Source organism: Watersipora subatra, chromosome 10 (genome assembly GCF_963576615.1).
Source record: "Watersipora subatra chromosome 10, tzWatSuba1.1, whole genome shotgun sequence".
Classification (NCBI taxonomy): Eukaryota; Metazoa; Bryozoa; class Gymnolaemata; order Cheilostomatida; family Watersiporidae; genus Watersipora; species Watersipora subatra.
Genome location: NC_088717.1, coordinates 37,713,317 through 37,729,285, shown reverse-complemented (window position 1 = coordinate 37,729,285; position 15,969 = coordinate 37,713,317). Strand labels below are relative to the sequence as shown.

Sequence of the window (15,969 nt, the reverse complement as noted above, 5' to 3'; positions counted from 1 at the left end):
TATTATTTAAAGCAATTCAATACTTACATGACTTGCAAAGACACTGAATAGACAGTGTTAAGTAAGTGAGTTAATGCAATCAGTAGATAAATACTCAGATACTGCATCCCAATACATATATATATATATATATATATATATATATATATATATATTACTGGTGTTTATAAATTATCAGTTGTGAGAGAACTGATCTTTCCTTCCCTTTCCCTCCCTCTACAATCAGCCTGCTGTGCTTTGTGATGTAGTGCTTTATCCTGATGTCAAGATATTTGCTGGCTACCATTCTCACAAGCTGGAGCCTACGTTCCAACTCCATCTCAACCAGCTCACATTGGTGTGTAAAAAGCCTGGCTGGTTGATCCTCCATCAGGCTTTTGAACACCAATGCTTCTAGCTTAGCGACTACACACTTTTGAGTCAAAAACATAGGGTCCAGGAATGTAAGAATGACCTGCTCACACCGCTGCAGAATGGTTGTTACTGGCTATGAAGGAATTTCCAAGTTGGAAATTCCAAGACCGGTTGGAAATTCCAATAACTAATCTATTAGCTACTAGCATTCTACTACTAATGTCTCCGTGATGATTTCGCCAAATGAGTGATCGTGTAAGACTTTGTTAAGACTTATAAACTGAACTTTATTGTTTTTAATTGGGGAGAAGGGGTGTGAAGACCCCAAACTTGCATTTTCACTAATTTCCAGGCTCACTAATCTAGTACTGGTTTTGACTGCCAGTAATGTAGTTAGTGAGAGATCCTTTTCTGCATTGAAGCGAATCAAAACATTGAGCACCATGGAGCAGGCTCGGCTAAATAATCTTCTAATATTTCACATATGTAAAGATGTTGAAAGAGATACAGAATCAGTTATGAAATATTTGTGTCATCGACACATTGACAGAACTAGAGCTATTGCAATAAATAAGTAATAGCTCTTGTTCTGTCAATGTCCCTTACAGAAATTTTTAGTGTCATGAGTTTTATATTGATCGTCGAATAAAGAAAACGTTTTGCTTACTATGAACCATAAACAATATATTTATATAGATTTTGATGCTTACAATTGATTGCCTTTATGCATACTTTGAGGGTTGTTGATGCTTAAAAGGTCTAGAGCTTCGGGGTGCTGCCCCGAACCCCGTTGGGAGCTGCCACCCCGCCCCAGGTGTTCATAACGAGTTGCCTAACATTTACAGTTCCACTTTGCAACCAGGGAATACAGTTTAAAAGTTAGAATGGTAAGTGTTGTATTACTTTTTATACAGTATATTATAATATGTAAAAATAAATTTTCTGTCCAAAGACTTCTTTATTACTCGGGCAACGCCAGGTAGTACAGCTCATGGTTAATAGCAGTCAATTAGCTTTCTATCACACTAATGTAATACAACCCCAGTATGACCATCTATCTTATCTATGAGTAACTGATTGCATTAACTCGCTTACTTAACACTGTCTATTCAGTGTCTTTGCAAGTCATGTAAGTATTGAATTGCTTTAAATAATAAGCATATATTAGAGTAATAAACTATAATCATCATCTCTTTAATATGAGCAATAATTACTATCTTAACTGTGCAAATTAATGATCATTCTCATGGCTGATGTTATTGTTCTGTCAATCACTACGAGTGACTAGCACAAAAAATGGGCGTGGCCTAAATGCTCCTTGATGGCACCGGAAACACTAGGGTAGTTATCACTCTAGGGGGAGATAACTCTATGGTCAAGACAACGACCTCTCGCAATAGATTAGAGAATGGGTATGTAAAACAAAGATGTGATGGTGAATAGTACATTTCCTAGTAGAACTGGCGACTCACCATAGAGATTCTGATAAAATTAAACATACAAAGGTACAAGGAGACTTCACTGAAATAGAGCTCTGAGATATTGGAGCCCAAGTTGAATGCGACTACCAGTGGTTTGAAAATAAAAAGACCGAATCTAAAAATGTGTAAAACATAAAAATAAAGATGCTAAAACGAAATAGGACTGCATATGGCCAAGAAAGAGTCTAGTCTGAGGATACACTCATACTGTCAATCAACAGCTCATTGTCAGTCTTCAAGTGTGCTGTGTGTAATGACTTACAATAAAAACTACAGAGTGTCAAGGTTATAACGTTAAAGATTAATACCCGCCTACCCTCTGCACAGCTCTACAGTTCTGTAAGATAGGCAGCATTATATATTTTCTGCATTATCTTAGCAGCGCCATGCTTTGCCGAAATTCGGCAACATGAAGAGAATATGAAGATACATTGTCCTTGCTTATAAAACAAGCTAGATTGCCCTGATAAGTGACTGATATGTGTGAGCGAGTGAAGAGGATGGAGTACTCCACCATCAACTATGAAACAGTGAAAGACTAAATATCTTTACCTTGTCGAGATCAGCTTGCAGTCTCATACTCTCCTGCAGAGAGTCAGTAATTGTTGTGCTACTCGCCTTGGTCTTATTAAGAGAAGCTAACAGCTCTTTGTTTTCCAGTATGTTACCTAAACAGGTGCATGGAGCATTTGGCAATGTCCCAAAGGATGGCTATTTATAGCATGCAACAATGCAAAAGTGTTCTTTTCTTTGTTTAAAAGCAAAAAGTAACAGAAATGCTGGACTATGACAGTCACTAGCAAATGTAATTATAGACTAAACATTGCTCGAGCCCGTGCGGGGTACGCAAGGTATTTGGCACAATGCCAAGTTTCCTACTTACAACTTAAGACCATGATGAAGCGTAAATTAATATGTATTTTTTTTCAAGACTCTAACAGATATTAGACACTAGTAAGCATCTGGGAGCTGCCAGACAGACATTTGAGAACATTACAGTAGCTCAGGTGGCATCCTATTCTTAAACTATTCACATTTATATAATATCGATAGTGATTATAGGTCGCTAGGACGTCTCAGTAGAAATGAAAAGATAAAAAAGAGATATCTCAAGCGACCATACCAGTGGCATTAGCCAGTTCCTCAAGAAGTGACTCTTCCAGTTTTGCCAATTGTATCTTCAGATCTTCCTCTGTCTTCAAGAGCTCAGTCTTTCTTACCTCCAACTCTGGTTTCTCGTGCTGTATAGTCTGAGCCAACAACTGCAAACAAGATAGACACACATTCAAACGTGTTCTAGAGTTTTATGTCAGTTTTTAAATTAATAAAATTAGACAAAAATAAACTAGACAATGGGCTACTATTTTGCCGGTGAATGCTAGGTTACATACAAATGTTCTTCAAATTCAAAAATTAGACTCGGATCCAATGGTTGCTAATTTCCCCTTATGAGACTCAGTATATTATATATGCCATTGCTGACAGCCAAATTATTTTAAGAGAAATTCTTATCCATTATACTTGAACAGCTTCTGATCTTTGTTGGCAAGTTGTTGAGTTAATATGTAAGGTACCACGCCTGATCTATATATATATAAATCTCAGTGTTTGTCTCTTTATTACACTCTGTGTCCAGTTATATCAATTAATATCTAGCAATGAAAAATCCGTACGGTCCTGGATTTGATCTTGGGACCTCCAGATCTTAACCATCAAACTATACGGAATACAATGGATCCATTGAGCAAATAGTTCATTAAATTGGTGAAGTACTCACGCTTAAAGCACTTGTTTGGGTTAATAACTAGTGGTGTTGATCGTTACTTGTAATGATTGTCACACTGGCACAAATCACAGATATTGTTCTAGTAAAGATTTTAGTAAAGATCTAGCTTTCCAGGTGAGTTACTCCAATTCATTAGATAGTTATTCTATTACCGTGCAATGCCAGGCATTCAGCTAGTCTTGTATATACAAGCAGGTTGGCTGATTCTATACCGTATTAATAACATTTCATCGATTATGAACGTACTTAAAATAGCACATGACCTGTCAGCAGCCATTTTTCATGTTTTGGTCAATTAGAAAATCTCTCGGTATTTCGGTGATATCTGAAGAACTCAAAAAATCAACTCGAAGTTTCGGAATTATACTGAAAACGTATACAGCAGACGAAAGATCAGGTGGGAAAACGACTCCCTGAATTATTTTAGGCCCAGGCTTCAAAATGTTAAATAGTATATTGAAGAAACGAGACATCCCATGTCACTTTCACAGTCTATGAAAATGAATACAGAATAGAAACAAGTAGGAAAGACAAGACAGTTGCATACAGTTTATTTAGAGCGAACTCTGTACAGACCATGAAAACTGTATACATGTACTACAGTTAGATATTGTAAAATTAAATGCACCGAAAGCGCAAAAAACGTCTTTCACAAAAAACTTTTTTGTCATTTTGGTAAAAAGTTCCAACCGACCTGACCAGTCAAACCAGCTCTGGTGGTAGTAAAGTTGACCTCAGTGATGATGGACAGACCATCTGGTGGAATCTCTGGAGCAGGGTTCCTCGTGGTCATAAACAACTTGAAGTCCTCGTTGTAGTCTATCATCTTCTCTCCAATTTGTACCACATACCTCGGCCCTTGACTGCAAACAAAACACACAAAGTAGCTGATATTACAAACTTAGATTGCTGGTAAGACAAACCTAAGACCAACATCACCGACCAGAGTTCATCATAATCGCTGATTAGTTCAAATAGCTGAGACTGGTAGATCACCAAAGGACTCAAACTGAGAATTAAAGACAAGCCTTGGTATAGTCTTCCAAAGTTTCACTTATTAGATTACTAAAGCGAAATGTTAGTCATTCAGTAGGGAATGTGTATACGTGAAACATAAAACCTGGAGGCAGGCACTAATGAAATGAGAACCTACACCCCGACTGCTACCAGAAGCTACAGGCAGTCAGCATGAGAGCTTACTGCTGCTGAAATCTTGCGATAGCTGAACAAAAGACCTGAAAATGCATTGTGCAGATGAAGGTCAGCACTTTTCAAATGAAATGGTCAGAATTCTATTCAAAATCGCCGCTGGGATCTCACAACCAATGTGCGAACCATTCTTAACAAAGCGCTACAACAAATTTGTTCTAGGACATGTTCGTGTTGTAACCAATAGAAATACATCAGCATGGTTTAACGATGGACAATCAGCTCCAAAAGGTCTGACTGTCCATTATTGAACCATTTTAATGTGTCTCCATTGACTCTAACAAGAACATGTACCAGTTCCCAGTTGACCACACTTGCCACATGCCCACACACGCATGCCATCATTGTTTATGCGTTGCCACAAGATCCTAACTGCATAATTTAGCCTAATTTCTCACCTTATCAGGTCGCCTCTAAGGAGGGGGTAGAGTATAGGCTCGACAGTGTCCATCTCTTGAATTAGCAAAGTCTTACCAAATCTTACAGCCAGCTCAATGCTGGTCGTAAAGTTTGCATCCTTTAAAATATAAATTCTGTAACTAAATGTGTCCGCAAGGCTTTTGGGTAGCATATTTACTACTTCGGAAGACATTAATAATATAAACTCCCATCATAAAGCACTCGATGTAACAACAAAACTATTTCTAAATATCACTGAAAGCGACCATCGCTGTTCTATACAAAACTTGGTCAATCTTTATGTAAGAACAAGGAGAATTATTTTTTGAGAAGATAGCGACTATTTGGAACAAACAAGCTACCAGAAAATCAATACGAAAATATACCTGTTGGTTCACAACCTCCAAACGCTGCTCCTTCAAATGAACTTTCAGCCACTCCGTGGCGCGGGAACTTGGGTCAACCAGATAAGGTCTAAGGGCAGTCTAAAAGGTCAACAAGACCATAAACAGACAAATAACTACACGAGTGTTCCACCTAACTCACTGAGCCAAGACAGCAGAATCGCAATAACTATAGCTTGCTTGATGAAAAGAAAGGTGAAAATAGAGCACACAATGCACTAACTCAGCTGAAAACCTTCCATTAAAGGCGAATTTGCACATAATTTTAGTAGATTTTATCAGAAAGTATCGGTATTCTTGTATCATTTGTGATTGTTTTTGATGTTTGACGTGATCTGACTGCCAGGATGTTTCAAGATTAAAATCGACAAAACTTGATCACAGTTGAAACACTCCGAAGAAATATCCACGCAAAATGATATCACTGGTTGCAATCATTGCTACAGTTTGCAGCGTTACGAGTCTCTACTCTGTAAATCTCTTTGCAACTATAGAAGTCATAAACGAACTTGTGATTGATCTGAGCGTTTTAACCATGATCAAGTTTTGTCGATTTTAATCTTGAAATATCCCGGCAGTCAGATCACCTCAAATGTCAAAAACAAGCGCAAGTGATAGAAAAATACCGATACTTTCTGATAAAAAATCTATGAAAAAATTTGTGCAAGCTCATCTTTAAGTCTCCCAAAAAATCGATATAAAAACACGAGCAGATATATAGACCAGAGCTAACTAGACGGATGCTGGGCTAATTTTAATAGGGCTGCAGTTTTCAATAGCGATTATAGCAGAAGACTATTGCCACTCTGCCGGTTTGCTAAACACAACTTGTAGCTACTATCTGACTTTAAAGGATGCACTTAGGGCATGCAAGGTCATCCTTAGTATTGTATAAACTAGTAAACATGCTAGCAATATTTTAATAACGATCTTGCAATTAAATCTTTACTATAATCAGAGGCATGTTCATCCGTAGCCACATTAAACCATAACTGCCACGAACAGCTTTCATCTTCTCTTCAGGTAAATCAGACACGCTGATTACGATTTTGTGCTCAAAATAAAGATTGGTCAACTAACTTTCAAAGCCATGAAGGCTTTTTACAGCGTTTCAATATCAGTCTCAAAAACAACACAACTGACACAGCAAGCTCCACCGATAAGCATGTGACGTAGCCTAGCTTTTTAGGAACGGAAGTTGGGAATGTTTAGTCCGATTTAGAACAATAGAGATGGGTGTCTTATAATCCATTATTCTTTAAATCCAGTCTTTTATGAAAGGTAGATAAACTATTTAATATTGCTCGTAGCTTGTTACAGGATGTTTAAATAGGCTGAACGCCAAGAATAAGGAGCTAAGAAATGCAATTTTATCACAAGCTAGCGTTGTTATTGCGCTTTTTTGAGCTCCTTTTTCTCGGCGTTCAGCCTATTTAAACATCCTGTAACGAGCTACAAGCAATATTAAATAGTTTATCTACCTTTCATAAAAGACTGATATTATTTTGAAGGCTGGATTTAGATAATAATAGGTTTTAAGACACTCATCTATATCATTCTAAATCGGACTAAACATCCCCAACTTCTGTTCCTCAAAAGCTAGCATACATCACATATTTATGAGAAGAGCTTGTTGTGTCGATTGTGTTGCTTTCAAGACCAATATTGACACGCTGTAAAAAAGCCCTCAAGACTTTGAAATTTAGTGGACCAATCTTTATTTTGAGTACAAAATCGGAATCAGCGTGTCTGATTTACCAAGAAAAAAACGATGATAACTGTACGTGGCAGTTATGGTTAAAGAGCGTTAGGAAAAAAGATTGCACTGCACAGGGATTGAACCCGGATCTTTGCACCCCAATCCAAGCACGCTACCAACAAATCACTCAATCGAAGAACCATGGCACATGTAGTTATTATCATGATAATCTTTTATGGTGCACGAAACCGCAGAGCACTAGACTGATAATTTCTGACCAATGCTCAAAAAACCTTTTACTCAACTGCCTGAACGCTGTTTCGCCTATTAGTATACATAACTGGATAAAAAACTATAGTCAAGTGTGTTATTTTACAAGCGTGCAAGGAACGTAACTGCCTAGAATAACGATCGGGTAACAATATTGAAACAATATGAAGGCGAAAGGATAAATGATTAAGTCGATGCATAGGTGTCAACATAGTCGATACGCAGAAAGTCATCTACATGTGACAATATGTTGGTGAGCGCTGCCTCCTAGCACAAGTATAAACCACTCAGAAGAGCTGAGGCTTACCGCAGGGGGACATGAGTTTATCTGTATAATGTTTTGATATGATTACAACACAGGTTAAATTAGAGCATATAAAAAGGCAAGAGCCTTCTACCTAGCGCAAGGATATAACACCACAACTCAGTCTTACCGCTGGTGAGGAAGTGTTTATCTGTGCAACAACCATGTTATAACCATAGTCAGTAGAGCAATTACATCTGACGGTGTGTAACAACCATGTTATAACCATAGTCAGTAGAGCAATGACATCTGACGGTGTGTAACAGCCATGTTATAACCATAAGCAGTAGAGCAATTACATCTGACGGTGTGTAACAACCATGTTATAACCATAGGCAGTAGAGCAATTACATCTGACGGTGTGTAACAACCATGTTATAACCATAGTCAGTAGAGCAATGACATCAGACGGTGTGTAACAAACATGATGCATAATAAAGTAACACATTTCAGGTTACACAAGCCTATGGGTCTGCTTCTGATATAAAAACAACACTGAGTTCTAATATGCTCTGGACACGCCGCTGTGATTCAGAACATCCTCTTACCGAGACTGTGACGCTACAAAAACTGACCAATCAAATCACTGTAACAAAGATGTCCGTGTTTTATACAGAATATAACAGGGTTTCAAGTCACGGCTGCTAGTACTTAGTAATGAACTATGTTATAGTAAGATCTCGTTGTACGTGGATACATCTCAGTAAAAGCTTTTAGATATTTGAATGCTATTTGAATAATCACTGTAGCTTTATTACGCTCTGAACTCGGTATGAAGTCATTAGCTTGGTATTAGAAGCAAACGAAGCCTTTGTACCTACCGTAATATATGGCTGAATCATTCATAATATACAGAACACTTTTGCATTTAATAAAAATTAAATATTTTCAAGGAGCAGGAAATAAAAAGAGCGTCAGATCATTCTTACCTTTAGTATAATGAGAGCGTTCTCCATGCTGAGATCATCAGACGGAAGGCCTTGACCTTTCCAAATCAGCTGCTCACTCTCTGTACTCATGAACCTTCTGAGGTTAAACTGCTGGACTCCTAATCAATATAAACAGACAATGAGTGTAGGAGTTATACCATACATTATGAGTTACATTATACCATACATTATAAGTTATATTATACCATACATTATGAGTTATATTATGCCATACATTATAAGTTATATTATACCATACATTATAAGTTATATTATACCATACATTATAAGTTATATTATACCATACATTATAAGTTATATTATAACATACATTATGAGTTACATTATACCATACATTATAAGTTATATTATACCATACATTATAAGTTATATTATACCATACATTATAAGTTATATTATACCATACATTATAAGTTATATTATACCATCCATTATGAGTTATATTATAACATATATTATGAGTTATATTATACCATACATTATAAGTTATATTATACCATACATTATAAATTATTGAGCTCTCGACACGCATATGGTGAGCTCTTATTACGAATGAGGTGAGCTTTCAACTCGAATAAGGTGAGCTCTCAATACAAAGATCTCCTAATGTAACCCATAAGCAGTTTAAGATAAAATGAGATATTATGAGACATTGTCGCTGGTAGGATTACTAACAAAACACTGAAACTCAAAGGGTTCTTTTTCAAATGATAATCCTTTTACACATTCTACGGACTTCATCTCTAAAAGTGGTGTGACTAGTTGAGTACGCACTACAATTATAGAATAAATCAATAGCATGTAAAATATTAAAACATTAACTCAAACACCTGCAAGGACTTGCCTTTAGATGTCAAACAATACCTGTGATATCCATCCAAGACTGTAGCCTTTCTTGCCTTACATCCTCTGGTGCTGCTGGCAAATAGGTTATGAATGCTGCCGCTAGCAATGACTTCATGGGAAGCTCTTTTAGCAGAGTGGATAACTCCCCAACCTAAAACAAAAACTTGCTTTTCATGAAGTAAAAATGTGTAGTCCTATCACTTATAGGTGTTGACCAATTCAACTGCACAGACCTCATGATCAGCCATTAAAGAAGGTGTATTCTCAAAATACGTAGATATTAAATAATACGGATTATTATGTTAGGCAAGATATAGTACAGTTAACAATTTAGAACTCTGTCAAGCGATAAAAAGTGTTCGATTGATTCTTGCATTAACCAAGCATCTCTGGTCAGAAGATGGAAACAGCAACGCGTCTGATGGAAGGCATCGCTATAACACGAGAGATCAGTAATCAACTCGAGTGCTTTCAACAAGCTTCCAAATTCATTTGCTGGCTATCAGAGCATCTCGATGTCAAACGTATTTCCTGTCACCCCAAGTGGCCTTTCCGAGAACTGAACCCAACAGGTTGGCACTCCAGTAGGTTCTCAATCAATAAACACATCATTTTAACAGAGCTAAAGATTGAATTCTATTCCTGGCTTTAAAAACTCGACTTTGATATATACACAGAAAATAATCTTTGCAAACTAGAAAAACTAATGAAGACCAGTAATAATACATTCCACATTAAAATTACTTGCCACATACTTGACTGGTCAAAGCCTCCTTACCTGAGTGCTCCATCGGTTGTACTCCCCATCCAGCTTTCCGACTAGACTCTCAGCAGCTGTTATCGTCTCTGTGGCTTTGTCCAAGTCTATCTTGAGTCTAGTAGCCTCTGTTGTCGTCTGAAGATACACAACGACCCCAATATTTTAAACTCTTACTACTTTGTGAGCATTTGCAATACGTATGAACTAGCAGACAACCAGAGTATTGTTTATAAATCGCCATCGATGTCAATAAAAACTCCAGGGTGCCGATGTTATAGCTACGTAAGAGTTGTCCCCACTGATCAGACTTGACAATGATTCAGTGCCGTGAGAAGTATTTTTGTAAGCTAAATTAAGCAAAAGGTTGAGGACTTGAGCAGCAAATATTATAGACCTAGAAGAGAGCTAGTAAACAAAATTCTACTGATAAAAACTAGACAGAGTCTATGTGATACATGCTTGGACATACCCAAAACTGGGAATTTTATGATTGATTCCTATCCTAGCATCTGAGTGGAACAAGTGCAATGAAAGTATTGCACAAGAGACAATCTAGCACTAGTTTCTTTTCATTCTGCATCAATCAAGCTTTTCATAGGAATAATGTCAAAAATTTGCAGACATAATTTACTAGCAGACTGAGGAAAAATGTTAGTTGTGATGAACTAAAAGTTTTCTTTAAAGTTCTACAGTAGATCAGTAAGTCACAGAAAGCAAAGGATTAAAGTAATTCCATCTTGCAATGGTCATCACAACACATTATGTTCTGCAGTCATTAAACAAATCTATGAATTAATATTGTGCCAACATAAAACACAGTTTCGCAAAATGAGGGAATAGAACCATTAGCTGCCATGTTAGTAGAGCCTAGCCAAGTTACTCTTTGACATAAAATAACAGATGACCACAAGTGACACAAAATAACATATGGCACTAGGTGACACCAAATAACAGGTGACACTAGGTGACACCAAATAACAGATGGCACTAAGTGACACCAAATAACAGTTGACGCTACCTTTTCAAACTTGTCACGGAGGTTGGCAACCTTTCGATCTACTTCAGACAAAGCTTGTCCTAGCCTCTCCAATTTACCTTCCGCTTTTTGCAAGTTCCTATCATATAAAAAATCCATGTTTCATCAAACGTGATTTTCCCACACTAAGATAAAATGCACAGCACATTCTTTATACCAAAATACTAGAGCAAAAATGGTGAGTCTGGGAAAAAAACTATAATCATATAATCATGGCCTCTGAAGCTTAGACGTAATTGAATGGGCTTGTTGAACACCACAAAGACTTGAACGATATTAAAGCACATTTATTACTTTTGCAGCTGGTTTTGTTCTTTTTCCAATGGCCCAATCTTTTGTAGTACATAACTGAACTTGACATTAGCCTTGACCCATGCTGCCAAGGGTGCGGCAGCGGCTGAGCCTCTCTTCGCCTTCTGAGGATCGAATGAGTCAGCATTCTCCTTAAGTAGGGTCTCCACTTGATCTCTGAGGTCTCCTGTGATCTTGCGAGCATCAAACGACTGAATCTCCTCTTTCATTCCCCGCTTTGCCAAAAAGCTACACAGAGAGGGCTAAACCAGTTAGTAAACTAGTTTAGAGTTAGTAACTTGCTTGTAAAGCAATCACAACCAAGACAGTGATGCCATTTTCCAGATGTTAACGCAGTATTCCAATTATGAATCAAGAAATCAGAGCAAAGAAACTAGGACCCGGAGAGAAAGCATTTTGGGAAGTTTGACTAACAGATAGTGTACATGGATTTGTTCAACTACTTGCGAGCACCTACCTTTTCATGCTAACCCAGGAAGTGTCATAGATACCCATAAGCATGAGAACACCCTTGAGAATGTCTCTAATGATGTCAGGGGGAGCGCGCAGAGATCGAATCTCCGAGAGTGACTCATTCTTAATGTTACCTACGGCTTGTCTTGCCTCCTGTGACAACCAGAACACGCACATTACCAAACACAGCAATCTGACTGTCTAAAGCAGAGAATTTGATGATGCAATTTTCAAGCCTCATTTTGAAATCTGTTAACTCTTTAAAGCGTTGCCAAGATACAGTTAATTGTTGTTGATTTAGACTAGTCGAAAGTATTTTTAGAGGTTATTTTCATTCGGTTTAGAGTATCTGACAGAAAGAGTATTCCCAGAAAGAGCATTGATGGTTGCAGGAGTAGTATTTGACCTCAAATTTCTTCTCTCTGCTGATTAAATTCAGATTTACTTGCAAAAAATGAAGAATGGGAAAACACTGTAACCAATAAGCAGATAAATCAGTATTGATTGTGAGACAGCACAAACCCCGTCAAAATGATTATAATAAAATAATGTGTTTATATGAATCTATAAACAAGTGTATAAATTCTTCCCCAACTAGCCCTGAAATGAAATCTATGTGAAGGCGATCTTTCGCTATTATATCTCGATATTCAGCATTTGTGTTTATTCTGCGGAGTTCTGGTCACCAGACTTATATGCATTTTTTAACAGCAAATAAAACTTTAAATGAACACGCTGTCAGACAGCTACGCATACCGCAAAACCATCTAACGACAATGCTAGGCATTTCATTTTATAATAGACTGTCACTACATTCAAAGACATTTGCTTCTGTTTACCTGAATACTAAAAGCTGTCATGACTATATGACACTAGTGAGTGATGTGAGTGATAGCAAGTGATAGCAGGTGTAAAAAGCATCAGCAGGACCCTAAGCTTACGAAATGAAGTATAGATTAGACAGTCACTCCAATCCTTTGCTACTAATACTTGTAATAATGGAGAAAGTACTTGCATCTTTCCATATTAGATGCATTATAAACTTATTGAAATTCAATATTTGATATTTATGGAAATACTTGGTAGGAAAGACAACCAAGTATTTCCAGAAGCTTCTAGAATGTTTCTGCAACACGACCATCTTGTTTACCCTCAGGTGATTGTCTTCCTCATCGCACGTGTATTAGCAAATCAGCTTTGTGATCATTTGCCTTTGTCAGCTACTCCATTACATTGCTAACACCTAATAAATGAGATTGATGGAAAGAGACAAACCTGAACTAGTGGTTCAATCTCTGAGAGCTCGATATCGATTGCCCTCTTCCTCTTTTCCAGCTGCTCATTTTCCTTCGCCACCTGTCTCTTAAGTTCCTCCATCTCCGTCTTCTGTTCTCCCGCATTCTAGAGTGAAACAAGAATTAGCATTTCGCATGGTTTAATGACTCGTATGTATTGAAGTTCATCAAATGTCCTCAGAAAAAAATAGTAAGAGAAATTAGTTTCAAACTAATAGGAGTAAGGGAATTTGAATCCGAACCTGCATGGCAACTGTAATCTCCTTCAGAGCTGCATCTGCCTCCTGTTGCTTCTCCGCCAACAGGATGGACTGTTCTCCGGCTTTTCTCTTCAAGTCGTCTACCAGATTCTTAGCTTCCGTAAGCTTTGAGACGCCAGCCTGTCAGGCAAACGGGTACAAACAGTTTGACTGTTTAATGTCCAAAGTAATTCAATCGCATGCTTGATAAATGATCAGTCAACTTTTAGCACCAAAAAGACCCCGGAGAGGGTGCTTGAGTGTAAGCCCACTCAACAAGACATGAGCTCCCCCCTACTGTTCTTTTGTAACACTTCTTGGGATAAAGTACTGACCAACCAGCATGTAGCATGATACTTTCGATGCCGGCAGTAATTTCATATGCCGCAACAAATAACAATACTCTGAGTTTATCTTTCACACTCTTCAACTACCAAATTAATTTCTTTACCGGGACATAATTAAATATTTGGTAAAACCTAATATTTGACAAGGGCGCTTATAAATCGTCATAACTTTTAAACCACGTGGTCTATACAAATGTTTTGAAACCAAATTAATCAGCCGAAAGTTTTACATCTACAGATACCCTAAAAATATGACAAATGCGTTGCGCAATAAGCTCAGTCACTTTCTCTTCGATCATTTTTAAAAAGACTGTGAGGATGTTTGAGTCAGATGTTTTATTAATATTCCATATATTACAGATGACAGCATTATTATTACTGATGCTGTCATCTTTAATATATGGAATATTAATAAAACATCTGACTCAAACATCCTCACAGTCTTTTTAAAAATGATCGAAGAGAAAGTGACTGGGCTTATTGCGCAATTGAGTAATTAGTTTCGAGAGTAGCATACAGAGTAAAATTTCGCTGCAATTAATTTTGCAGCTTTGATGAGAGCGAAAATATAGTGATGTGAAAATAGATGCAGTGGAACAAACATAATTAGATTCCTCAGGTTCGGTTCACCGATAAAAAAAAATTTCAATTTGGGACTACGTTTGTAAATGTGAACTGCAGGTAAAATTGAGTGGGTGAGATCGATAATGCAATTTGATTGCTTGCTGCCATTTGTTTCTTGGACTATCAATGAACAAAGCTATTTAATTCTGCGTTTTCGCTCATTCATTATGGTAGTTTAGTTTCGCTCATGAAATTTTCACGAGAGGATGACTCCGCGAAAACGCGAAAGTTAGATGAGGCGAAGACAAAAGTGTCCTAGGGTAGTACTATTGTTTTATAAAAATTGCTCATAATCCATAGATTTGTACGAATCCTGCTACAGCCACATCATGTGGTTCTTGACCATATGCAAACGCTTTGCTGAGCTGTACTACGTGGCTGGTGGTAGCGAAAGAGGAAATATGGGTAAACTGAAAGTGACATGTCAAAAGTCTAGAGATACAGTATTGCATGATTGTCCCACCTATATTTGTATCCTTGTAATTAAAAGCATGATATGATATCTTAGGGTTTAGTTAGAGTCACCAGGTACTGAATACGATAACAACTAGTGACTGACCTCTAGATGGCTCTGCTTGGATCCAATTCCTCCCTTTTTATCTTTATATACACTCTCGTAGGTCCTCAAGAATGACATGTAGCGTCTTGGCGTCGAGCCGGTAATGGATTCATGCACTGTAAGGAAAGCCTTCTGCAGGTCCTTGCCACCGGAGAGTGGTCTTTTAGCTCTTTCCACACCCAGAGAAGCTCCTTCTGTTCGAGGCCCTCGAGTCAGCAACAACTCCGGCAGCTGTGGAAAAATTACAAATAAAATAAATTGTTGATATAATTCCTAGCATATTAAAACCTACTTGTAGTTTGTTTTAAAACTATTGAGACAGAGAAATCAGTTCCAAATACAGTAATCCCTCTTACTTTGCGTCTTCAGCTATTAAAATCTCGTTCTATCAGGGGTTGTTTGTGGCAGCATTTGTATACAAATACCATTAAACTGTCAGCCTCATCGCTGAGGCATAAAAAGAGCTCAGTCTATTGATGTGAAAACCTCCTAATGATGAGCTGCTTGACTTCAGCGATGAAAATGTAATTTCTACCAAGAATAGTTTAAGACCACTTTTCAACTACTGAATGGAATTTGACCATTCATTATTCATCTACACAGAATCGCCGATGAACGCTTTCCATCATTTTGCTATCGTGA

At 37.5% G+C, this 15,969-nt stretch overlaps 1 protein-coding gene across 1 annotated transcript in view; it reads right to left on the bottom strand.

The window, feature by feature from the left end:
* LOC137406051 (cytoplasmic dynein 2 heavy chain 1-like) overlaps positions 1-15,969 on the bottom strand; it is a 101,571-nt gene that overhangs the window by 16,106 nt on the left and 69,496 nt on the right. The window contains exons 50-63 of the mRNA XM_068092573.1: positions 15,328-15,558; positions 13,801-13,938; positions 13,539-13,664; positions 12,268-12,416; positions 11,793-12,038; positions 11,481-11,577; positions 10,481-10,597; positions 9,721-9,853; positions 8,836-8,954; positions 5,616-5,714; positions 5,229-5,347; positions 4,316-4,484; positions 2,959-3,097; positions 2,388-2,503 (exon numbers count right to left, since the gene is read on the bottom strand). Coding sequence (XP_067948674.1) covers positions 2,388-2,503; positions 2,959-3,097; positions 4,316-4,484; positions 5,229-5,347; positions 5,616-5,714; positions 8,836-8,954; positions 9,721-9,853; positions 10,481-10,597; positions 11,481-11,577; positions 11,793-12,038; positions 12,268-12,416; positions 13,539-13,664; positions 13,801-13,938; positions 15,328-15,558 — 1,998 coding nt within the window. The remainder of the gene's footprint in view (positions 1-2,387; positions 2,504-2,958; positions 3,098-4,315; positions 4,485-5,228; positions 5,348-5,615; positions 5,715-8,835; positions 8,955-9,720; positions 9,854-10,480; positions 10,598-11,480; positions 11,578-11,792; positions 12,039-12,267; positions 12,417-13,538; positions 13,665-13,800; positions 13,939-15,327; positions 15,559-15,969) is intronic.